This window comes from Astatotilapia calliptera, unplaced genomic scaffold (genome assembly GCF_900246225.1).
Source record: "Astatotilapia calliptera unplaced genomic scaffold, fAstCal1.2 U_scaffold_18, whole genome shotgun sequence".
NCBI classification, from domain to species: domain Eukaryota; kingdom Metazoa; phylum Chordata; class Actinopteri; order Cichliformes; family Cichlidae; genus Astatotilapia; species Astatotilapia calliptera.
The window spans coordinates 348,310-374,256 of record NW_020535707.1 but is presented as its reverse complement, the minus strand read 5'-3'; the positions used below and the strand labels follow the sequence as shown (position 1 = coordinate 374,256).

At 44.0% G+C, this 25,947-nt stretch overlaps 1 protein-coding gene and 1 long non-coding RNA gene across 2 annotated transcripts; one reads left to right on the top strand and one right to left on the bottom strand.

Moving 5' to 3' along the window:
- The first annotated feature begins 1,273 nt into the window (after positions 1–1,273).
- LOC113017665 (granzyme B(G,H)-like) lies at positions 1,274–2,512 on the top strand. The gene is made up of 4 exons (XM_026160794.1): positions 1,274–1,404; positions 1,703–1,835; positions 1,957–2,211; positions 2,294–2,512. Exons 1-4 carry the CDS (start codon positions 1,301–1,303, stop codon positions 2,510–2,512), a joined length of 711 nt encoding a protein of 236 aa, XP_026016579.1. The 5' UTR covers positions 1,274–1,300.
- Positions 2,513–24,592: 22,080 nt separating this feature from the next.
- Positions 24,593–25,177, bottom strand: LOC113017670 (uncharacterized). The gene is made up of 3 exons (XR_003271546.1): positions 25,146–25,177; positions 24,884–25,033; positions 24,593–24,771 (listed from the first exon to the last, which is right to left on the bottom strand). It is a non-coding gene; the product is annotated as an uncharacterized LOC113017670 (long non-coding RNA).
- Positions 25,178–25,947: the final 770 nt, after the last annotated feature.

Below are 25,947 nucleotides of genomic sequence, written 5' to 3'. Positions count from 1 at the left end.
TCTCCTTCTCTCATATGTGTGTAAACAGAATGCTCACCACGATAACTCCCACCGAGGGTGATGCTGGCTCCAGGGGACAGCGAGGTGGATGACGGAGATTACCATGGCAACAAATGTCTTGAACTGGCTGGACAGGTACATTTCTGTGCACCTGTCATCCTAGAGGTTTTAATGCACTACCTTTATTTTATGTAATCAATCATTCAGTTGTGTTTTTGGTCTTTAACTGTAAATTTGAGGAATCGAAATGAGCCAGAGTTCAGTTCAGACTTTAAAGGCACCTTATTGGACTGTAAAACAGCCTGTTTCAGTTTAAGAGTTGTTTTGCATACTCAAAACAATGTTCTGTCTCACTCCCATTTCTTCCTGTTGCATGTTGAAGCTCTACTTGGAACCCTGATCCAACCATGAAAAATAGGATGTTTCCCAGCAAGGCTTCAGTTTGTTTTCTGTTGTATTTTTTTACCTGCAGGCCTGTATGATGATGTTGAATACAGTTTCACCTGAGAGTTGCTGCTGAATCGCACACTGAACAGCTCTTAATCTCACTTTCAGCTGATGAAATCTCTTCTCTCTAGCGTGTTTTTGTTTTCTCCATGATGCTAACCACTCTTGTAAGAAAAGGGGGGGGGGGGGGGGCTTGGAAAATTTCTATACAGACACCTCTCTTCTTTACTCAGAACTAAACTAAATTCATTTAACAAATCGTAAAAATCATTTTACAGTATAAGTGTTGTGGTGTCTCTGACTGTTATATGTATTAAGTGTGTGCTGTCTCTGGTCTCCAGAGCCGTCCTCACAGCAGACACCGTGAGGTCACTAATGGTTGTGACGGTGCCGGTTACTTCAGGTGGATCAAAATGTCTGTAAACTGCAGAATGAGAGCCAATAAAGTCTAAATGTACCAACAGGAAAAAACAAAACTAGATGTGACAGCTGTGTGTATCATAACCAACAAGATTCCAACATTAGATAATGCTAAGAACAAGCCTGCGGTTGGCATGACAGGAAGTCGAGATGATGAAGATAGTCCAGCCTTCAAACTAAGATGCGTGATGTATAAAAGTCTTATCTAGCCAGTCTACAGAGTAAAGGACGGCTTGAGGTTCCTGCTGGTACCATGCACCGTCTGCACAAGCTTCTTCTTTGTCTTCTACCATGTCTACCAGACATCAGTGAGACTTCAAATATACCTGATTTATCTTAATGCTGTAAAAGCCACACTGACTTTAACTTCTTCTTTTATTTATCAGAGTTTGCAACAGGAATTATTCATGGAGAAAAAGCTCCGGAGAACTCGATGCCGTACATGGTGTCAGTGCAGGATAACAAGGGTCGACATGTCTGTGGAGGTTTTCTCATCACTGAAGACTTTGTGCTCACTAGTGCACACTGTGACAAATTGTGAGTTTGATTTCCTGTTCATCAAGTTTATACAAAACATTTTCAAACTTGTATTTATTCATCAGATCACTCTAAGTTATTGTATAAGGCAGGTGTTATTTTAAGGGACAATAAAAGATGATTAACTTTAACATCATCAAATATTAATGACATTTGGAATATGTAACAACAAACAAACCTCTGACAGCCGTTAGTTACAGCACTGCTGACATTAGCCTGCATGTAACAGTGAGAAATCAAGATATCAGGTTTAAAAAAGTTTAAATTTTAAATTCCCTCTCAATAATTACTCCCTCAGAGGCCTCACACACGTCGCTCTCGGCAACCACAATCTGAAGAAGGCTGATCAGCAGAAAGTAAGAATTAAAAAAAAAATCATCCATGAAAATTACCTACAAATTGAACTAGGTAATGACATCATGTTACTCCAAGTAAGTCCATATTTATTGCAACATCAGTTTTATGTGACGTATTTGTGGTATAATTACATTTTTAATAAACGCTTCTATATGAAAAAACATGTTTCTATTTAACTCCATGCTGTGTCTCTAGCTGTCTGAGAAAGTTCGATTAGGCCACAGAGTACAGACAGTTCAGCTTCCATCTGCTGAAATACACCTAAAAGAAAATCAAGTGTGTCAGGTGGCTGGATGGGGAAAAACTAAACGTGATGGTGAACCTGTTGATGAGCTGAGGGTGGTGGGCGTGTCTGTCATTGATAAACAGGTCTGTAAGAAACAGTGGCCTGGTCTTCCTGCCAATGTTATCTGTGCAGGTGGATATAAGACAACCAAAGGATTCTGTCAGGTATGTTTTCTGTGCTTTCAGTGGAAACTTGTGTTCTGTTGACAAACGTATAAAAAAATCTGACAAATTAAAATCCTCACAGGGTGATTCTGGTGGTCCTCTGGTGTGCGACGATTTGGCTGTTGGTCTCGTTTCCTTCAACTATTACGATAACTGTAACTACCCCGATAAACCCAACGTCTATACGGACATCTCAAAGTACCGTAGATGGATCAACGAGATTCTGGCACAATCTTTCACATTCTATTGCAGGAAGCTTTCCACCTCACACTGCTCTGCTGTGACACACGGGGAAACATGAACTCGTACGTTTTTACAAATGTCTTCGCTTTGACAAAGAATTTTGGTTTCACTTATTTACTCGGGTCATTTTGCTTCCATGTTGGTTATTTGTGTGTTTTTTTTTTCTCTTTGCTGGATTTTTTTCTCGTGACTTTCAGATCCTGTTCATCAGCTGTGGAGGATTTTTTTGGGTCTACCACTGAAGTATGCGCAGAGATATGCCACACTGAACGGATTTCCGCATCTGTTCATGTTTCCTCATCATCACAAATGCCTCTGAAGATAACTGAAAAGCTTCTGTTGATTGTATATGGAGAAATAAAAGCCAATATTAAAAAGAGTGTTTTGTTTAATGCTAAAAAATCTGGTGGTTTGGAAGTTCGTTTGATTTCTGATGCAGTGCACTCGTTTGGCCACACGGCAGCGCTGCTTAGTTGTCAAATAGCTCAGCAGAAACGTTTCAGCGATGTGGATTTTTTTTTATGTTCGTGCCGTTTACCGATATCCACTGAACGCATCACGTGCAGGCTGGGATGATGGTGGTTTCTAAGGAAACCATCCCTGAATGTGTTTCGGTGACTGCAGTCATTTTGCAGGGAAAAATAAAAAACAATCTACTTTAAACACCTGACGGAGGGTTCAGGTTAACATGAGGTGTCTGACTCACCTGTGACAGGTAAACCTGAGTGTAAGAGACTCACAGGTGCATTAAAATTCTTCAGGAGGTTGAACAACAAAAATTTAGTCTTAATGAATTCACAGGCCTCCTTAAGTCATGACACCAAAGCACAGCTTTAACTTCTGTGCAATGAAACACACCTGTGTCCTGGAAGTGATGTCACAGTGGCTCTTTCTTCGCTTCCTGTTTGAGGTGAAGGCACTTTGACGATTTGTCAGGCTCACGAAGATTTGACCTCTCAGCCTAAAAGCTGGTGTTCCAGCCTGGAGGAGGTCCTGAGTGTCATCATGTGGGTCAAGGTTTGATGTTTGGGATGGACTCACCTGGGATTAGGTCTCCTCCTTTACTCAGATTCCTTCTGCTGAAGGAATCAGCCGTGACCTGTGGAGCTGAGAACCTGCTGGTAGTTTGAATTCACTTTAAAGCTTTAACACTAGGAAGGCCCAGAGCCCAGCCATTTGGCTTTTCTACCTTTAAAACCCGGAGAGCAGCCAAATGGCTGGTAGGCTTTTAGCTAAGCTTTAGCTTCAGGCAAGTGGAAGCTAAATTGGCTAGTCATTCATATGTAAATTGGGTTGTTACCTGGGAATTCTGGAGGGAGGGGAGTGGGGGTGTGTGGATGAGGGGGTGGGGGAGCTGCTAAAAGCGGTGAGCTTCCTTTTGTTTCATCTTGATGCATTCTCAATCATCCAGGGAAACAAATCTCCAAAAGTCACCAACTTGGAGTGTTTCAGTTTGCCATCTTAGGGAGAAATCAACACACATGGGTGTATGTCCTTTGTTGCTGAGATTTATTGATAAAAACAGTACAAAAAATCAACCATTTGTACACATTTTTACAAATAATTATAAAAAGTGAGTGAGTACATTTCAACATTTTCAGCAATCACTCACAATCCTGGCACTGCCATGGTATCTGTAGTCTGCATTTACCACATGTGTATCTGTTGCAGTGAACACATCGCACAGTGGCATGATTGTTCTTGCAATTGTGTTTGACCTGACACATGGCTCTTTTTCCAGGGCTCGGTGTGGAGGGTTGTGTCAAAGGCAACTGTTCTTTTCTTGCCTTCTTCGCAGCTACATGAGAGTGAGCTAACTCCCTTGCAAGCTCCACCAGGAAGTCCACCCGTCTTTCCTTCGTCCCGGAGCATGCTTGATACAGCACATGTGCATTCAGTGCTGCCATGTCAATCATGTTATAAAACACGGCAACTGGCCAGCGCCGTGTTCCTCTGCGGACAGTGTACTCCCGAACCATCTGGTCCATCACATCCACGCCACACTTTGTTTTGTTGTAAAGGGTGACAGTGTTTGGCTTCCTTTTGGTAGTGTTATCAGTCTGAACCACGCCGTGCATGCTGCTAAGAATATAGACTGTCTTCTTCCATTTGGCCGCATACGCCGTCAGCGTGGCAGCAGATGTTGAAAACACCTAAGAAATAAGATAAATTGTTATTTCCATAGCACTTTTACACACAATGAAACACATAAACATAGAACCAGAAAAGACCTGCAACATACCTGAGTGGTGAATTCATTGCGATCTGTCTGTCTAGTGGATTGAGGAATTTCCCTGCGAATCTTGTTGACTGTGCCGAGGATGGTGGTTTTCCGTCTAAGAAGTTTTTGCGCAAGTGAAAGCGATGTGAAAAAGGAGGAGATACTGGACCTTCCCATTGCTCACAATTTGAATTTGTTCACACTGCAGATGAGGAGACTGCTTCTCCACCTAAAAAGAGAGCTTGTTTGGGGACTGAGACAGCGAAAGATGGCACAGTGTGGCGTGAAGAACAGGTGGGGACCTGTCTCCCTTTCATTGTGTGTAAAAGTGCTATGGAAATAACAATTTATCTTATTTCTTAGGTGTTTTCAACCTCTGCTGCCACGCTGACGGCGTATGCGGCCAAACGGAAGAAGACAGTCTATATTCTTAGCAGCATGCACGGCGTGGTTCAGACTGATAACACTACCAAAAGGAAGCCAAACACTGTCACCCTTTACAACAAAACAAAGTGTGGCGTGGATGTGATGGACCAGATGGTTCGGGAGTACACTGTCCGCAGAGGAACACGGCGCTGGCCAGTTGCCGTGTTTTATAACATGATTGACATGGCAGCACTGAATGCACATGTGCTGTATCAAGCATGCTCCGGGACGAAGGAAAGACGGGTGGACTTCCTGGTGGAGCTTGCAAGGGAGTTAGCTCACTCTCATGTAGCTGCGAAGAAGGCAAGAAAAGAACAGTTGCCTTTGACACAACCCTCCACACCGAGCCCTGGAAAAAGAGCCATGTGTCAGGTCAAACACAATTGCAAGAACAATCATGCCACTGTGCGATGTGTTCACTGCAACAGATACACATGTGGTAAATGCAGACTACAGATACCATGGCAGTGCCAGGATTGTGAGTGATTGCTGAAAATGTTGAAATGTACTCACTCACTTTTTATAATTATTTGTAAAAATGTGTACAAATGGTTGATTTTTTGTACTGTTTTTATCAATAAATCTCAGCAACAAAGGACCTACACCCATGTGTGTTGATTTCTCCCTAAGATGGCAAACTGAAACACTCCAAGTTGGTGACTTTTGGAGATTTGTTTCCCTGGATGATTGAGAATGCATCAAGATGAAACAAAAGGAAGCTCACCGCTTTTAGCAGCTCCCCCCCCCCCTCATCCACACACCCCCACTCCCCTCCCTCCAGAATTCCCAGGTAACAACCCAATTTACATATGAATGACTAGCCAATTTAGCTTCCACTTGCCTGAAGCTAAAGCTTAGCTAAAAGCCTACCAGCCATTTGGCTGCTCTCCGGGTTTTAAAGGTAGAAAGGTAGAAGCCTGGGCCTTCCTAGTGTTAAAACCTTTTTCATCATTTTAAAAAAGTACCAGCATGTTAATGCTTCAGTCAGGGAAAGAAATGTGACTGTGATTGTTTAATCCAATCACATCAGTCGGGGTTGGCTCGTCATACATCAGGAGGAGATGCCACCCTATTCCCCGCACCTCTCTAAACACACCTGGGCATCATCCCCTCCAACAAACAGAAATGATTTTCAACCAAAAATGTGATGATGTCATCGGGTGTGTTTCAGAGACAGTGGATCTGATGAACGGTGATCAAAACAGGTGAGACGCAGACAGGTAACAGGTGATGATGATGAAGTAGCAGGAACATCTGTGTGGGGTTGGATTAGAAACTGACAGAGAAACGTTTTTAAATGTGCCTCACAAGTGAAACCCTTTTAAACACTCAATTTTCATTCAGACTTTACTTTGAAAGGCCCTTCCGCTCACTTCCTGCACACGCTGGGTTGAATGCTGCCAGCGTGACTGCGCAGCTCGTGCACAGAGAGAGAGGAGCGCCGTATGTCGGTGCTGAAGGTTGGACTCAGGGACCGACACCGGACCGACCGACCGGGACTCCGACGGACGTGATTGAAGACTGCAGAATTTATTTCATTTGACGGACTAGTTACACAATATGGGATCAATAAGAAAAGATTTTTAGAATATCAACAAATTAAATCCATAGTAAAAAAGAAATTTAAACCGGGTCAAGTTGAACTACAAACACCACCAAGTGTGGTTCAATTTCTTACTCTTAAAACCCCCAAATTACTATCCAAAATATACAGAATGCTTCCTAAAACAGAAGAATCAATATCACTTCCTATTGCAAAATGGGAAGCGGATTTATCAGTTAACTTAGACCTAAACTTCTGGTCTCAGATTTGCTTAAAAACCTTTCATCTAATTAGAAATCCCAGTCTTCAATTAATTCAATACAAAATACTACATAGAGTGCACTATACAGGTCATCGGATGTTCAAGATGGGCTTTACGTCTACCAACAACTGCTCACACTGCCAAACCAATTCACCGGACAATTATATCCACGCTCTTTGGTTCTGTCCACCAGTTCAGAAGTTTTGGCGCGAGGTATGTGAAGACTTATCAAAGTGTCTGAAATGTAACATTCCAACTTCCCCCTTAGTGTGTTTGTTGGGCAGCTTAGATAATGTCACTTCAGAAAAGAATATCGCCCATATGGTTTTCACTGCCCTATGCATAGCCAAGAAAACAGTCCTCATGACCTGGAAAAATAAAAATAATCTTAATTCTAACCAATATAGAAATTATCTATTAGATTACATTAGTCTTGATACAGCCTCTGCCACCACATCAGATCAATTGCTCTGGGCTCCTTTGATCAGCTTCATCACCTAGTGGGGGTGGGGGGTCATAGTTTGGTTCCGCCTTCACTGTTGTGATTGGTGTGGGGGTAGGGACAGGCTTAGGGCGTCGGGGGGTTCCCCGGAGGCATCTTCCTTGGGGGGCTGTACCCGGGGTAGCGGTCATGTCGGGTTAGGGGCTCTGTTGGCTCTCAGGTGACTGTTTCCTCGCGGCTGCGTGCAGCGGGGCTAGGGGAGGGTCTGTGCTGACGGACGTGGGTTACTGACCTGGTAGCCTGGCTGCCCCTGGGTGGGTCCGGGATGGGCGTGAGGTTCTGGGGGCGCTCCGTCTCTGGGCTGGGGCCCGGGCCGGGCCTCGGGGGCTTGGGTCCTGGTTGGTGTGTTGCCGGGGTTGTGGGCGGGTGGGTGCATGGGGGCCCAGCCCTGGAGCAGGGTGCCGCCGGTGCATCGAGCCACCTGGGGGGCTCTTCAACTGGTGGGGGAGATTGTCACATCTTGCAGGAGCTTTCCTCTCTTCAGGAACTCTCTCTGCAGGAGGGGGAGATACAGGAGAGGTGGAGGAAGATCTCAGCCTGGGCGTCTATCGTCTCATGTAGTCTGGAAGATGAGTGGATGGTGGGGTGGGTGCAGTTTTCTCTGTGGTGGGGTTGGGTGGACTGTCCCGGGCTCTGTGGGGCCGGGAGGCGCTGCTGCACTGGGCCCTGGTCTGGATGGGCCTGGGCCCCCTTTCCCTGGCGGTATGGGGGTGCCTACTGGGGTCAGCGGGGGAGCTGGCCCCAGGGAGGGGTCACTTGCCCCTCCCTTCCTTCCCTCCCCATCTCCAGCTGCCTCCCTCTTCCCGCTCCACCACAACCACCCACACATGCAGGACCTTGGAGTAGGGGTATGTCACCAGGGTGCAGAGGAGGCTACCCCCCCCCCCCCCCCTGTCCCCTTCTGGCTGCCTCTGCCTCAATTTTATCCCACAACTTAGACATTCACATTACACACACTCTCATTACACATACATATAGGATCTTGGGGGTGGGCACGATACACAGAATCCAAATTACCATCAGGGTGTACACCTCACCCCTGGCGTCGTTGCCCACCTCTCAATTTTAAATACACGTAGACATTGAGGGCTAGCAGGAGGGACTATGCGCTTACCTGCTGCTCTCTGGCAGGTAGCTCCATGCCCTCCTGGGCTTTAATTGCACCTTAGAACACACATGCATCAACACTACAATGAGCGGGTGGAGGGAGGTTTTGAGTCTTCTCTCACCCCCGTTCTCTGCGGCCTGCTGGAGCGGGGGGGGGGAGGCTAGGAGGAGGAGGAGTTTTGGCCGTCCGACTGCGGTCTGGAGTGTGGGGCCTCCCTGCTGCTGCGGAGTCGGGGCGGTCTGCCTCCCCCCACCGCAGGGAAAAGGGTAACACCACCTGGGTCTGGGTGCAGTTCCCCCCTCCAGGGGCAAGGGTACTGTTACATCCTGGGAGGCTGTGGGAGTGTGTGGGCGTGGTGTTGTCTTCTCCCTCTCCTCCTCCTTCGTTCTGGCCCCTCCCCTTGTCTCTCTCTGCCCCTGCCTTCTCCTTTAGGTCACACCTGCTGCTCATCTGCTCTCATTACAACCAATTACCCTCAGGGGTGATATAAGCTGGAGAAGAGCAGTGTGGAGGAGGAAGGGAGAGGTTTCCAGTGGATTTCCTCTGTGCTGGTCAGAGTGTGCTACTGGCTTAGGTGTGGAACAGCCTGCTGCGTATGACCAGCCTTCTGGTGTGTGGCTCTTTGTGAGTAGTGCTTAACTGAGCAGTGATTGCCCATGAGTGACGGCGGCCTTCATTAGTTTGTGTGGCCTACCTGGATATTGTTTGCTAGCAGCGTTGCTGTCTCTTTCTGTTGAAGCCTTATTGTTGCTTTCTTTGTTGAAGTGGTCATTACCACTTTGGGTTGACCTCCCTGATTTCTCATTAAAGCAGCGGTGCTGTCTCCTTTTGTTGTTGCCATTTATATGATTATTGAGGTGTTTGCCTACAATAAAGATCTATTTTATGTTAAATACCTCTGCCTGGCGTTCTTTTCATTCCACCTGGATCTAACTGTTACTGTCCCCCACCCTCATCGCCTAGACTTTTAAGTGGGGACGTAACAGGTACCTAGACCCGGTTCGTAGAGTACGCTTGGGGAGTGTGATCGTGTGTACAGCGTCTCTTTATGTCTGTCTCCACGTTGGTTGAGTGTGGAGTAAGTGCATATGAGAGCATGAGGGTGGGAATGGATGTTTGTGTCTGTGTGTGCCTGTATGTCTGTGTCTATATGTCAGGCGCCACCTCTCTGGGGACATCTCAGGCCCTCCAAGGTTTGGAGGCCTATCTCCCCCCACCACCACTTCCCCTGCCAGTGGCGGACTCCCTCAGACATCGGTGCGTTGGTGGTTCTCTGTGTCCTGGGATGGGCGTCCAGGTACACACCGGCTCACTCCTTGGCGGCCGCTTATCGGGGCCTGGAGCCTGGGGCTCGCTCGGGCCACTTCGGAGGTGGGGTGCCCCCGGCCTCTCGGCCTGGGGCTCGGTCACTCAGGCACGGCTGGCTGCCGGCGGAGCTCACGGGCGCGTCACTGCAACTCCCCCTGGCTTCTGCTCCGCGGCTGCTGAGTGAGCCCTCATCTGGGACTCTCCTCAGCTCTTTCTGGGACAGTGGCGCGGCTGCCCCTCTGTTGGTCTTCCTTGGTCTCTTGTGTTCTGGGGGCCTCTGGATGTCTGGAGTTTTGATCTCCTCCATACCTGCTTCATGCCCTGGAGGACGGGGCTGTGCCCCCCCACACCCTCTAGCAGATCATTACATGAAGGAACCTTTTAAAAAAAAACAAAACAAGCGCGTCCATGCTCACAGGTGTACACACGGGTGCTCACACCCACAAACTACACCCTTTTTGGCTCCTACCTCAAAGCACACTGTGTTCTGTTGATCTTATGTGCTGCACAATAATGTTTAATATTTAGTATTTACTGTCATATTCCCATATATCATTGTGATGTTGTTTATTCTATTACTCTTGTTCTCTTCTGCTTGTTTTCTTTTTTCTTTCTCAGCAGGTGATCCAGGTGATTGATATATGCGTTTTTTTTTCTTTTTCTTTTTTTCCTGCCCGTTCTGTTGATTTTTGTTTTTTGCCCTTCTCCTCCGTCCCTTTTCTCAGCTGTTTCTCTTTCCCTCTTTCTTTCTCCCCTTCTTTCCCCCAGTCAAGTCTGTCCCGTATTCAGTAAGTGAAAATAAAATAGACAATAAAAGGTGAATCAAATGGACCATTACGGCAAGGCTGGGATGGTCAATTTGGTAAAGTAAATCCGTTGGGCATCTTTCTTTGCCTTTAGACAACAATTCTGATGGCAAAAGAGCCAAACGGGACAGGCAAAAAAAAAAAAAAAAAAAAAAAAAAAAAGAAGACTGCAGGTAAAAGTGAGTCTGTGCAAGGAGTAGGGATGGGTATCGTTTAGGTTTTATCCGATACCGGTGCCAAACCGGTACTTTTGAAACGGTGCCAGTGCTTAAAGAATGGAGAACACAAAATTGGTCCAAAAACCTCTCATGTTCAGCTGTTTTTTTTTGTAAAAAGACAACAATGTTAGCCTTTTCTGCAGCTATGGGGCTTATATGGCATCACTCTTGGCTGGAAGCAGTGCTTAAACAATGGAAAAACCATAAACTTTGTCCAAAAACCTCTCATGTTTAACTGTTTCCCACTTTTTCTTTGGTCATTTTAGCCTTTTTGGCCAGGGTGAAGGGAGTATCTGCCATCAAACAAGAAGAGAGCCACATGTAGCTATGATGATGTTTGCTAGTTCACCTTACATGAATTAATGTAATAACGTGGTTAGCCTACTCAACGTAAATTACACACGAACAACACTAAGCTACTCACGCAGAGAAGAACGGCTGCTGCTGCATCATCATCCGTCATCATTTCTGCTACACTGGCAGGGCTAGGGACCAGGACTCTCCTCTTCGTGTTTTTGGGGGATGTTGCTAACTCCGGGTCCGATAACAGGCAACCCACCCGCAGTAGATGTGCACGGTGTGAGGTCTCGCAGCAAGCTATCAAATACGGCACATTTCTCGGTTTTTAAAAAAAACGCTATGCGTCGCCAGGTGTTTCATCGGATTTGAGGTGTTACCTCCTTTGACAGTATCACAGTATCAGCTTAAAGTACTTGTTGCAGGCTGCTGAGTTTGCATCCTTTGCTGTGAAGTACAGCCAGACTTTTGACTAGTGATGTTCGATTCGTGAACGAATCGTTCAATACTCGAGAATCACTTTACTGACTCGTGAATCATGATTCACAAGCCCAACTGACTCACTGACTCATCCCTGTTTCTGTTAGCAAACTAATTCGCTTAGTAGAAATATATCTAGCTTATAATTAAAATTGTGGGGGGGGAACAACAGCCAGTTTCTTAACAAAAGCATTTCTGCTCTGAACTGGAAGAAAAAACCCTGAGTAGAAGCTCACATCAAGAAAATAGCTCCTCGGTTCACAGTAGCATCGCTCTGCTAACATGCTAACAGCACATTTGAGCTACTCACCCCCTCCCTTCCTGTGTTGAATCGTAAGCGTAAGCAACTCACTCAGGAATCGCTCACCCCCTTCCCCTTCCTCCTGTGCTGAATCATAGAGCACTCACTCACTCACTAACCCCCTCCCTCCTGTGCTGAATCGTAAGCGTAAGCGAATCACTCAGGACTCACTAACCCCCTCCCTCCTGTGCTGAATCATAGAGCGAACGAACGAATCACTCACTCGCTCACCCCCTCCCTCCTGTGCTGAATCATAGAGCAAGCGAACGAATCACTCACTCACTCACCCCCTCCCTCCTGGCTCACAGCTTCTTCTTCTTCTTGGTTGGCAACCAATGTTAAGGCGCATTACCGCCCCCTGGCTCACAGCTCAGTGGACATTTAGATGAGAAAATATATATTTAACACATTTAAGGAAAATACTAATAAAATAAAAATAAACAAAATAAATGTTTATTAAGCAATTTCGATAGGAAATTGCTTAATTTTAGAAATGTTCTTGCTCTTTTTTGCTGTATAAAATAGTTGGTTTTTTTTAGAATCATTCATCTTAGCAGTGGGATTTACATGAAAAGAGAAACAAATTAAGTTTGAGTGAAAATGTAAATTTTTTCCACTCCCTGGTCAACTGACTCAGTGAATCAAATGACTCAAAAAACTCGATTCACTTTGGTGAGTGACTCAATAAAACCCGATTCAGTAAAAAGAATCAAATTTACCATCACTACTTTTGACTGCTTCGCCTTGGTCATTTTTAATCTGTAGCTCTGCTCTAAAAGAACGTACGTACCTGGCCCCGCCTACTATCCTCGGAAACGTAAAATGATTGGCTAGAATCTAAAGTGTATCACAGCTCAGGAAAAAAAAGCACCGAAATAAAGCACCGAAATGTGGGCTGCTTTTCGGTCTGGTTACTACCGTTTATGTCAGAACTGGTGCCATCATCTTATTTTAATATTTTCCTTCATAAGTAATAAACTGCTTTATATGCAGCAGTTTTGTTTTCATATGTGTGCGTTAATAGCACGTGCACACGTTAGTAATCGTCAGACGGAGGTAACTCTCCACCCTCCTCCACCTAAAATCTATTTAAATAAATAACTCCCCAAAAACCAGCAGCTATGTTATAGACACCACCTTATATAAAAGATGGATGTGGCCACAGACTGTATATAAATGATGGAAGCATCAACAGACTGTATAAAAAAGTAGAAGTAACCACGTGACATCATCCGTCTGTGAAGCCTCCGTTTAAGCACTTTGACTTGATTTTTGTTTCCAGATGTGATCGTTCACGCCTCAACACAAAAATCCACCAAACTAAGCCAACATGACCCGAGCTGTTTCACAGAGGAACTATTTTTTCTTTCTGTCTACAGCCGCCAACCAAAGAAGCGAGCTAACGGGTGCTCTCGGACTCGTCCTAAAGGGCACTGAAAGAAACATGTGAATTTCATTTTCATCTGGAAAAGAAAGATAAATTAGAAGGAGGAGTTGATTTCTACACAGAGACAATGCTGCTGGGATGTTAAAGATATGAAGGAATGAAGGAAAGAGTATGGAGTTAACTCCATACACCCCTTGCTGACACGAATGTTTATTCTTTAGCTTGCCCTGATCGACAACAGCCTGTGTGCCAGACCATAGATTTAATTGAGGTGGATAATTGCTAAAAGTAATCTGCATTAAGCTCAGGGTTGCTCAAATTCAGTACAATGACATATGAGATGTAGTAAAACAGGCAAATATTTAAACTAACAATGTGCATAGAGGCACGTGACCTGTGTGAAAGACTGTCGTCTTATTATGGGCCATTGTTGAGGTATAGAGCACACCTGTGAAAACAATTAATATGCTGAACCCTGTATGAAACATCTAAAAGTACATGATGGAGAAGCTGAATTGAATATGAAAGTGCAAGTCTTTGCCACTGTGGGCAAAGCACGCAACCACTGTGTGAGGTTGCGTTGGGGTCTCTTCTGAGCTGATGAGCAAGCTACACATTATTAGATCGAGAGCTGCCTGAGAACTCATCAAAGAGAGGAAAACAGAACTATGATAACTATGATAACTGGAGTGTGCAGAGTTTCCATGAGCAGTTTTTCTGCATCTTGACTCATGTGTGTAGAGTGTTCATAGCATCAGCATCATGGTTTTGTTTATTTGTTTTGTTGGGTTGAAAATAATTAAATAAACTTGTGATCATATTTATGGATCACCATGGCACATATCATCAGCCATATGATTTATTTATGCAGATGAAAAAGTGAGTGTGAATGTGTTTGACGTCACAGTGTTTTTGTGCGCTGTGTAAACGTAATTGCCTCCAATTGTGAGAGCGGTGATTCTGCAGGTCACCAGCTATTGTAAAGAAGAAAAAAAAAAGAGAGTGAAAAAGAGACAAAATTTATATTGTAGATAAAAAATAATAATAGGAAAAAGGTTTTGTGTTGATCAGACAAGAACAACTACAATTTCATTTTCTGCTTTTAAGAAAGGACTGTTCACAAAAACAGAGAGAGAGAGATGTGTGTTGATTAAGCAGTGATGATAATATTTCATAGTCACTACAAAACTTGATCTATTGATTGAACTAAATAATAAATAATAGCTTAAAATGTATATAGGCAACAATTACAAGCAAACCCGTATATGTAAGCATTTAAACACTGAAGATAATAACATTAACAGTATTTTGTCTAAGTCTGCCATTGTAGGAATTCATGGCATCGAGACAAAAACTTGGCGCACAGTGTGGCGTCAAAATAGGCGCACACCTTTGACGCTGCATTTTCTCCGTCTTCCTCGTCCACACGTAAATGCTAAACGCAGTTTACGTGTGGACAAAAGGTGCAAACGCAAGTTAGGTGAGCGTGCAGCGTAAAGTTTGAATTGAGTGCGAATCGAAGCGGGTGCTCACCAATCATTAAAAGTAACAAAGTCACTGAACACATTTATACAGTTACCTTTACGTTTATCAATCATACATCACAGATTTACAATTTTTTGTAGTACTATGCTAAAAAGCAACTACAGAGCGAAAGTCTGGGTCAAGCGCCGAGGCGACGGCAAGGAGGGGGAGATACAGGAGCGGTGGAGGAAGATCTCAGCCTGGGCGTTTACCGTCTTATGTAGTCTGGAAGATGTGTGGATGGTGGGGTGGGTGCAGTTTTCTCTGTGGTGGGGTTGGGTGGACTGTCCAGGGCTCTGTGGAGCCGGAGGGCGCTACTGCACTGGGCCCCGGTCTGATGGGCCTGGGCCCCCCTTCCCTGGCGGGTCGCGAAGGGTGGGAGTGCCTACTGGGGTCAGCGGGGGAGCTGGCCCCAGGGAGGGGTTACCTGCCCCTCCCTTCCTTCCCTCCCCATCTCCAGCTGCCTCCCTCTTCCCGCTCCTCCACAACCACCCACACATGCAGGGCCTTGGAGGGGGGGTATGTCACCAGGGTGCAGAGGAGGCTACCCCCCCCCCCCCCCCGTCCCCTTCTGGCTGCCTATGCCTCAATTTTATCCCACAACTTAGACATTCACATTATTCACACTCTCATTACACATACATATAGGATCTTGGGGGTGGGCACAATCACGGAGTCCAAATTACCATCAGGGTGTATACCTCACCCCTGACGTCGTTGCCCACCTCTCAATTTTAAATACACTTAGTCATTGAGGGCTAGCAGGAGGGACTATGCGCTTACCTGCTGCTCCTTGGCAGGTAGCTCCATGCCCTCCTGGGTTTTAATTGCACCTTAGAACACATATGCATCAACACTACAATGAGCGGGTGGAGGGAGGTTTGGAGTCTTCTCCCACCCCCATTCTCTGCGGCCTGCTGGAGCGGGAGGGCTAGTAGGAGGAGTTGGCCGTCCGACTGCGGTCTGGGGTGTGGGGCCTCCCTGCTGCTGCGGAGTCGGGGTGGTCTGCCTCTCCCCACCGCAGGGAAAAGGGTAACACCACCTGGGTCTGGGTGCAATTCCCCCCTCCAGGGGCAAGGGTACCTAGACCCGGTTTGTAGAGTACGCTTGGGGAGTGTGATTGTGTGTACAGCGTCTCTTTATGTCTGTCTCCACGTTGGTTGAGTGTGGAGTGAGTGCATATGAGAGCATGAGGGTGGGAATGGATGTTTGTGTCTGTGTGTGCCTGTATGTCTGTGTCTATATGTCAGGTTGGGTATCAGACGCCACCTCTCTGGGGACACCTCAGGCCCTCCAAGGTTTGGAGGCCTATCTCCACCCACCACCACTTCCCCTGCCGGTGGCGGACTCCCTCAGGTGTCGGTGTGTTGGTGGTTCTTTGTGTCTGGGGGTGGGCGTCCGGGTACACACCGGCTCACTCCTTGGCGGCCGCTTGTCGGGGCCTGGGGCCTGGGGCTCGCCCTTTGGAGGTGGGGTGCCCCCGGCCTCTCGGCCTGGGGCTCGGTCACTCAGGCACAGCTGGGGGCCGGCGGAGCTCACGGGCGCGTCACTGCAACTCCCCCTGACTTCTGCTCCGCGGCTGCTGGGCGAGCCCTCATCTGGGACTCTCCTCAGCTCTTACTGGAACAGTGGCGCGGCTGCCCCTCTGTTGGTCTTCCATGGTCTCTTGTGTTCTGGGGGCCTCTGGATGTCTGGAGTTTTGATCTCCTCCATACCCGCTTCACACCCTGGAGGACGGGGCTGTGGCCCCCCCACACTCCCTAGCAGATCATTACATGGAGAAACCTTTGGAATGCAAGCATGCTGATCCACACAGGTATGCACACATGGGTATTCACAGACGCGGACTAAAGCTTTCTTGGCTTTAAGACATGCATGCGCTCAAAGCACACTGTGCGCTGTCTATCTTGCGTGCTGCACAATATCGTTTATTATTTAGTAAATATTGATATCTATGACTAGCTAGTTTATTGTGATGGTGCTTTGTTTTCTCTATTATTATGTTGCTCTTTGTTGTTTGCTGTCTCCTCTGTTTGTTTTTTTTGTTTGGTTTTTTTTTTTCTCCATACAGGTGACCCAGGAGTTCTTTTTTTTTTTTTTTTTTTTTCTCTCTCTTCCCCCCCCTTCTCACCGTCTCTTCTCCCCTTTGGTTTTCTTTCTTTCTCTCCCCCTCTTTCTCTCATTCATTCCCCCTGTCCTATTTATTAAAAAAAAAAAAAAAAAAAAAAAAAATGACAAAGGATGAACTGAAGCTCTGCCATCACGTAATGTCGCATACTGCTGTTTCTGATGTCATTTAAAAAAAAAAAAAAAAAAAAAAAAAAAAAAGAACAAAGGAACCCTCGAAGCGTTAAAGCTAGCTTTGTAAGAGAATATAACGGAAAAGTACACAGCAAATTCAACAGTGTTAAATGTTTTGGTGTTAATAGTCTTCTTGCAAAAGTAGAGTTAATTTTACTCTAAGCAGAGTCACATTCTTTTAATGTAACTCTGAGGTGTAAAATGATAGTAGTTAAAATCGAGTGTTAAAAATGAGTGTTTCTCTGTCAAATCTGGAGGTGTTACAATGGAAACATTAACTCTTGACCTCTTAACTCTGAACTCCTACAGGGGCTATGACACCAACAGAGTAAATTCACAGACTCCGCCCCCAGCACGGCTCCAATCGAAGCTGAAGTGAAGCCGTTTCAGAACATTTTGCTCTACATATTTGAGTTGTTTGCCATGCTTGGTAAGTCATTCTTTCAAATATTGTTTCAATTATTATTATTAGCTTTTACTTCTGTGGCTCTTTGGAGTTGAGACAAAGCTGTGTGAAAGGCATTAGCCATGTTGCTCGCTGATAGCATAACATTCTGTTTTAGCTAGCTGAAAGGTATTGTTTGCGGGCAAATACCACAGCCTTGAAAAAAGCTTGCATGTGAATTTTCAGTCAAACTTTTGGTCAAATACACCTAAAACAATGTGTAGAATGTGAAATGTTGGTATAATGGTGCTGCTTGAAGCCTGAAAACGATCACCCATTAAAAAGCGAGCAAACAGCAGTAGCAGACGTCCTGACTGGATTCTACGTTAGCATAGATCCCTCCAGAGTTTTGTGCACACGGTTTAGGTAAAAATGAAAAAGGTTGAGGTTTTACATTTAGTTCAGTATTACCTGTTGCCTGTGTCCTTGTCTTTTGGGAAAATACTTTACACAAGTAATGGCTCAAAGAGGGTTCCTTTTTTTTTTTACTGGGCTGCAATTGTTTACTGGATTATTTGTGCCATTAATTAGTGTCAACTAATTTTTATTCAATCTCCGCACAGGATATGCTTGTGAAGATGGAATATGGGGGAGAGCAGAAGTGCGTTGAAGTTCCACAAAGGGATGAATGAAGGACATGCATATTGTATTGAAGCAATAAGTGATGAGATGCTGTTATTTGCATTTACCATGTCAGACCTTTTGATAAACAAAATTCTAATGAAAGTGAGAACATGTATACTGTTACATCTTTCAGAAAATGTTTTGAAATTGTGGTGCACAGTTCAGAATAAATGTTTTTCAAAAACCATTGCATCTTTTTAGTAAATGTTTATTTCCAAAAGAAATTTCTAGAAGTTCAGAACAGTAAAATTCCCGCTTTTTAGAATGAATTAGAAGATAACTCTTACGTAGTTAAACTAAAATACTCTTTGAGAGTTGATATATAAACTCTTAACACCAAGTGTTAAATTATCAACTCCAGACAGATTTGGTGTTTAACACTAAATCAGAGTTAACGTACCAACTCTCCAAAAAGAGTTAAATTAACACTCTCTGGTGTGGACCCATATAGACACTTTAATAGTGTTGAAATCAAATCCGACAGTGTTAATTTGGACATGCTGGATTTGCTGTGTATGAAACGAAAATGTTTTCTTTGTTGATAGACTTTGTTTGCAGTGCAATTTATTTGTTGCCGGATTGTAAGATGAAAGTAGACACAATTTCGGGCTCCCACATTTTATCCGAAACTTTACATTAACAAATTTGTTTTGTTTTTTTTACAATTATTCAAATGCAACCGTGGAAATAACGAATAGAACAAAAGTCATTCATTCTTACCTTATACTAATCGTGGTGCAGGCCAGTGCAGTGCATGAACTGATGCCTTCTCCGGTCAATTCCGCTGAGAGTAAATCTAATGTCCCGCTCTACTGTACAAGACAATGGTTACCTGGAGGGATGTACCAATGTGATAGGGGTGCTGCGGAATAGTCCAAGTGGTAGCAGCTTTAATTTCCCGCTCAACCATAAATCGATGGTTTTTCAACGTGATTGTTGTCACCTTGTCAACTATAAATAGATCAACAATCAACGATGACAGAACAACAGTGAATCAATGTTATTTCAATGTCAGTGTCAGGTTTCATCAGTATTTCAATGTTGTTTCAACATTGGTTTTGTGTTGACATTTCAATTCTGACGATTCTGATGGTTCAGATGGAAAATCAACATCTGTTCAATGTCTCCTTGCTATCTGGGTGGTGTCTTTGGGAACACCTTAGGGGGAAATGACAGTAATATGACTGAACCATATGGGAACAAAGAATAGGCACTTGTTTTGTGCTACCGAAGTTTCCTCGCTTTCATTCAAAATCTGTTTATCTTTAAACAATTGAAACATAATGGCTTCAAGCTGACATTGAGGCCTGTGGGGCACTATCAGCCACTGAGACAGTAGACAAGTGACTATTTCACACTTTAAGGCTGCCTGTTTATTTAAGGGAGATGAACAGTACATTATAACTGTACATAATAATATCAATGATGATAGATTAAATAAATGGGTTTTTGAAAGACGCTTGTGCATTTTTAAAGTCTAAAGTGTTGAATTGATCTGAGTATGTCATCTGTTCAAAGCCTCTCATCTGTGTTTATGTTTTTTCGTGTTTTGCCAGGTCAGTCTGTGTTAACGGTGTTATTAACTGCATTCTTCAACTAAAGAAGTGAGAACAAATGATGTGGGGTTTTGTTTTTTTGCAATAGGCTGCAAGTAAATGTGTACAGATACAATTTAAAATTGGTTCTTTGTTAAGTTTTCTGGTCCTTTCCGTGACTTAGGTGTCTGTTTATGTTTGAATGTTTCAGAGATTAGTGTGAAGGGTCTTAACAGACAAAAAGTGGTCAAATACAAGCCCTGGATTAAAAATCAGAAACACTTTAAAAAGCCTGGAGAGCTATTCCTTAATACCACTTTAAAGATTACAGGGAAGTCCGGATCCCTGGAAGCAAATGAGGGATGGCTCAAGACTTTTGCACAGTGCTGTACATGTCATGTTCCCTGTTTTATAGCTCAGCTCAAACTGACACGTTCTCACTAACTGCTTCTCATTTTCTCCACAGTAAACTTTGACCACTTCCAGATACTGCGGGCCATCGGGAAAGGAAGCTTTGGAAAGGTAATGCAGCCTCCATTTTTCACGCCACTTGTATATTGTTTGCCCTTAATTACCCACCACGGTCGTCATCTCTAAAGAATCAGTGCAAGCGAAGCGAAATGTGCTGGGATTACACTTCAGTTCTCGTGTGCTGCTGTTATTTAATAACAGTTATAAATGCAGCTTATGTAATTATTTCTATAAAGTCAGTTAGAGGAGAGCCGGTTTCTATTTCATCTCACTCAATCTAGGTGGGAATTTTGACCCCACGTCTCAATTTAATTACAGAGCACATTGAACGTCTGGATGAGACTTCAGTAATGAATTCAGGACTGTGTGTGTGTGTGTGTGTGTGAGATACACAATTGGGGCTGCAGAGATTGGAATAGTTTACCTTCATTTTAAATATCACTGCCCTGTGCACATTGTCGGCTTTAAAATTCAAACTTAAAGAGTTTGTAAGTAAACTGGCTGAGATGAGACAGACGATGCACCGGGTCCTCGTCTGAGTGCTGGCTTTCAGTTGTGCTGTCTCTCTTCCCCAGCCATGCACACACAGACACTGTGCTACACTTACACAGTGAGACAGATGCTCACAGAGACGTCCAGATACATTTTGTCCTCGCTGGAGGTCATCTTGTGTTTTTTGGCCCACTGTGGCCTCACACCGAGCTCCTGCTGTTTTTTGAACACTTTAACAGCACCAGTCTTTAGCTTCCTGTTGAACACCACGTCTCAATTTAATTACACAGCACATTGAACGTCTGGATGAGACTTCAGTAATGAATTCAGGACTGTGTGTGTGTGTGAGATACACAATTGGGGCTGCAGAGATTGGAATAGTTTACCTTCATTTTAAATATCACTGCCCTGTGCACATTGTCGGCTTTAAAATTCAATGTCTGTTCAATGTCTCCTTGCTATCTGGGTATGGTCCTGGTTGCTAGTGGAAATAAAGAAACAAAAGGAGGGTGTGATGTTCAGGAAGTACAGACTGTAGCTCAGCAGGTAGAATTACTAACTGGAAGGTTGGACGTTTGATCCCTGGCTGCTCCAGTCTGCACGCCACGGTATCCTTGGGCAAGATGTGGAACCCCGACTTCCTCTCCGATGCATCCATCATAGTGTCATTGTTAGAAAAAGAAGTGCTTGTGTGAATGAAGCACGCTGTATAAAATGCTTTGACTACTCATACAGAAAAGCAGCTCATAAGAACTGGTTCATTTTCCAGATAATTCCACTATTAAGACAACAGACATTTGGGAGGCTTTCTCTGAGAGTAACACTGAAAGTCTTGCTGCTCCTCCACAAAATGAACTTCAGATTAAAGACACAGCTCAGCTAAACACAACTCAAACTAATCTACACTATTTTTCTTTATTACGCAGCGTTTTTATAACTATTTCCAGATGTTTCTAAAGATGAAAACAGAATTAAACTCCAGCCTGATGCGTTTCTGAGGTTCCTGACTCTGACCGTCCCTCAAACGCCTCTCTGGGCGTTTCCTTCCGTCGCTTTCCTGAATGTTGTGGCGCAGTTGATCGTCTCGAAGTTAAGGTAACGTTAGCAGTCTGTACTGTTTTCCTGGCTGACATCAGCTGTGTGCAGCTTAGTTTCAGCATAAATCTGCTTCGTTTTATGTGAGATCAGAGTCTGGGAACGAGACAGAAACGGTTGATGATCAGCAGCTGAACTCAGAGTCGATGTTACTGTGGATCCACTGACTGATGTCTGTAGGCAGCTTCTCCTGCCTCCATCAGTCTGTTACGGAAGCCCGTTTCCGCCACAAAACAGGATCCATTCTCAAAATTTCGACTTATAGCTCGAAATTTCGAGTTAGTTCTGCCAATCAGTAATCTAGCTACAATGCGCACTCAAACCCGCATCGCAACAAACCGGCGCTTTCGAGAGTACGTTAGCTGATATTAACGCCATGTGATTCAGCTAATAACAGAAGGATTTCATCATTTGTGAAGCCACACAGACAATAATCAGCGACTTGTGCATTTATGACTGGCTGTAATTCTGGTGTCTTAGCTGTAGCATTTGTAGCTGAGGGCTTCAGCTTCCGGGTAACAAGGAAATTACGTCATTCACGTAAATTACTGATTGACAGCACTAACTCTTAATTTTGACTTAGTTTGTTCAAAATTCCAAGTTAATAAGTCGAAATTACGAGAAAATAAGTCGAAATTTCGAGTTCTGGATCCTTCTTTTTTTTAGTGACGGAAACGGGCTTCCAGTGTGTGGATGTTGTTTAACTGCTGACAGTGAGACAGGCTGTCCTAAGAGTCGCTGCCAACACTTCATCTATAAAATGCATTTCTCTGCTCGTTCGCTATAGTCTGCTGTCGTATTTGTATGCAGGTTATTTTCAGTTTAACTGGTGATGTTCATTCGTGTATTGTAGGTGAATGCGTTGATGATTGATCATAAATTAGTAAACTGGCCGTTTTTGCTCAATAATTCCTGTTTCATGTTCAAACCGTCAGACAGAAACTCTGCGTTTGTTTTTATGTTCTTCAGCCTGTTGTTCTTGAGGTAATCTGTGATGCGTTCAATGACCCTCCACATGCTCTGAGGGTCATTTGAAGAGAAACAGAACTTCATCTTTAGAGCATAAGTGGGTTTTTGCCCTCTTCATGCCCGCGGTCAGGCTCTGTTTATTGTAGTATAACACTCATAGGACACAGTGACCCGCTGCACACACACTGCACACACACTGCACACACACTGCACACACACTGCACACACACTGCACACAATGACAGCGGCAGAGTTTGTGTCTGATGTATTAAGTATGAAACACTGTTGAGCTAAAATCTGGTCAGAATGAATCCAGGTGCAGGTGTGTCAGTTTAGGACAACTGGACTAACATCCAAGTGCTCACAATATAAAGTGTATTATGTAGTAACATCCTGGTGTTGCAGCAACAGTCTCACATGGAAACGTCAACAGTCAAACTCAAAATCTCTTTTTGTCAACAATAAAATGACAGCAGACCAATTTGAACAAAGTTGGTAAAAACCTTCAGAAATTAGTAAAATATTAAAAAGTGTCTTGATGCTCAATCAAGAGGGTTAACACAAACATCAGTCCTTCTACTTAAGTATGTTTGACACTTTGTTTAAGCCTAACTTAACTTTACTGTTAACGAGTTTTCATGTTTCTGTAATCCACCAGTGTGCTCATGCTTTTTTAAGTGAAAACATATTTTTAATGATCAAATATAATTATGTTTGTTATTTGTGGATTTTAAATGTCCTTGACAGAGACAGATGATAATCATTATCCTGCACTGTGGTCTCAGGTTTGGTCGAGCTAGCACAAAGAATGGCTATGTTGAACTTCCTCCTGGGATCCACACTAAGAAGTGAGTCCAACATTAGCAGGGTCTCTCTCCTTGATCTGGATTCACTTTAGCATTCACAGTCACGTGAAGCTTGTTATTAACTTGATAAGTCAACCCAGGGTTTCAGCTGAGCGCTCACATGAAACACATGGTGTTGGCAGCATCTGATCAATCATATTCATGGAGACGTGTATCAGCAACAGAGCAGCTGAGTCAAACTAAACCACAGGAACAATATGAGGAGATACACACATAATAAAATACTAGCAGTAACACAGCTGCTGCAGACAAATCAGTCGTGTGATCGTGTGTGAGAGGAGAAGGACTGTAAAGGAGTTTGGTGTTAAAAGCTCTGTATGAATGTGGGAGACTTTGAAGGGCTTTAAAAAGGCCAATATAAAATAAAAGGCAGCAAAACTGCTGAGTGTGAAAGTCACCAGACTTATCAGACCTCTGTGATTAAGACCTGTAAGAACACCTATTTGTACTTGTTGGCATTATATCAAACACACACGTATATTAAGCCTTTGTTTGAACTCTGGTTGAATTTGTTACTTTCAGACTGTGAAACATCACAGAGGCTGCAGCTGCAGATCTTTTATTCACCTGGAAATTTACTTTAAATGTTAGATGGAAAATGTATTGCTCAGTTTAACCAAAGTAAGAACAAGAATCCATAAACCTTCATAAAGACAAACATCTCCCAGAACATTGAGCTGCTGAAGTGTCACTGAAGGGAAAAACTATTTGTCCTCCTCCATCCAGCAACACCTGAAACACCTGAGTGGAAGCTCCTCCCTACACTGTGTTTGAAGCAAAGCACAAAGGAGACACCTGCTGGAGCAGCTGGAGTCCTACAGACACTCAGCCTCTTCACTACACAAACACCTCCTACAACATCCACTCTTTCCACTCTGACTGCTGTGTTTGTGGAAACACTCCAACACACACCGCTTCACATACCAACATAGAAATGTGTGTGAAAAAGAGCTGAGCTGATATTAAACATGAGGATTTATTCAAAAATACAGAGTCAGGAACAACATCTAGACACACATTACCTCTCAGCAGCAGAAGAACAGCCTTTAAAGTTTACAACAATATACTTCGAGTCGTTGCTCTTTAAGGAAACACAGCTGGGTTCAGGTCCAGGAGATTCTGGCCTCTTATTGATCCTAAAAGAAAAACAATAAATGTCACAGCTTCATGAGACAGGAAGGAAAAACTGGAAATATTAAATTAAAGACATGATGAACAATCTGAAACTCATAAAAATAATGTACTTACTCTTTGTCACATAACAGTCTTTTGTTAAAGTTTTCAATAATATCCTTCGACTCGTTGCTCTTTAAGGAAACACAGCTGGGTTCAGGTCCAGGCTCTGGATTAGTTTTAGGGTTATGTCCAGCTGAGCCTGGTACGCCCCACAGCTCTGGGCTTTAAAACAACACACACAGAGGTATGAGTGTGAATAATGATGGAGCAGTGATGTGAGTGCTGAGCTGTGACATGGAGAAGAGTCATGGACAGTTAGAGATGGTCATCTCACCTCTGAGCTTTGGTCTGGCTCTCATGTTCCCCACACAGAGTGCTTTTAGAGGGAGGGACTCCCTCCTCTCTGTCCTCACACTGATCCATGCTGCTGAAAACGTCCAGATGAACAGAATCAACTCTTTGGGGATTTACTGGATGATTGAGCATCAAGACACTTTTTAATATTTTACTAATTTCTGAAGCTTTTTACCAACTTTGTTCAAATTGGTCTGCTGTCATTTTATTGTTGACAAAAAGAGATTTTGAGTTTGAGTGTTGACGTTTCCATGTGGGACTGTTGCTGCAACACCAGGATGTTACTACAGAATACACTTTATATTGTGAGCACTTGGATGTTAGTCCAGTGGTCCTAAACTGACACACCTGCACCTGGATTCATTCTGACCAGATTTTAGCCCAACAGTGTTTCATACTTAATACATCAGACACAAACTCTGCAGCTGTCATCGTGTGCAGTGTGTGTGCAGTGTGTGTGCAGTGTGTGTGCAGCGGGTCACTGTGTCCTATGTGTCCTCTGGATTAAGCACGTAAACCTGTGACACAGACCACAGACTGTTTTCCTTCCTAGTGATGAAGGAAACGCTGGGCTGGCATGCAAAGGGGCATTTATTCCCTTCAAGGACCTGAAGCTTCATAAAGCACCCCTCCAATAGCCAAACCCACCTGTTCTCTGATTGGATTGTTAAATTTGTGATTGACATGACATTGGCCAATCAAATGAAAGGCAGAAAAATAGGGACGTACTTGTAACTTGAAACTTGAGTGCAGAGTTTCACACGTATTGCTTGGCTAAGTCC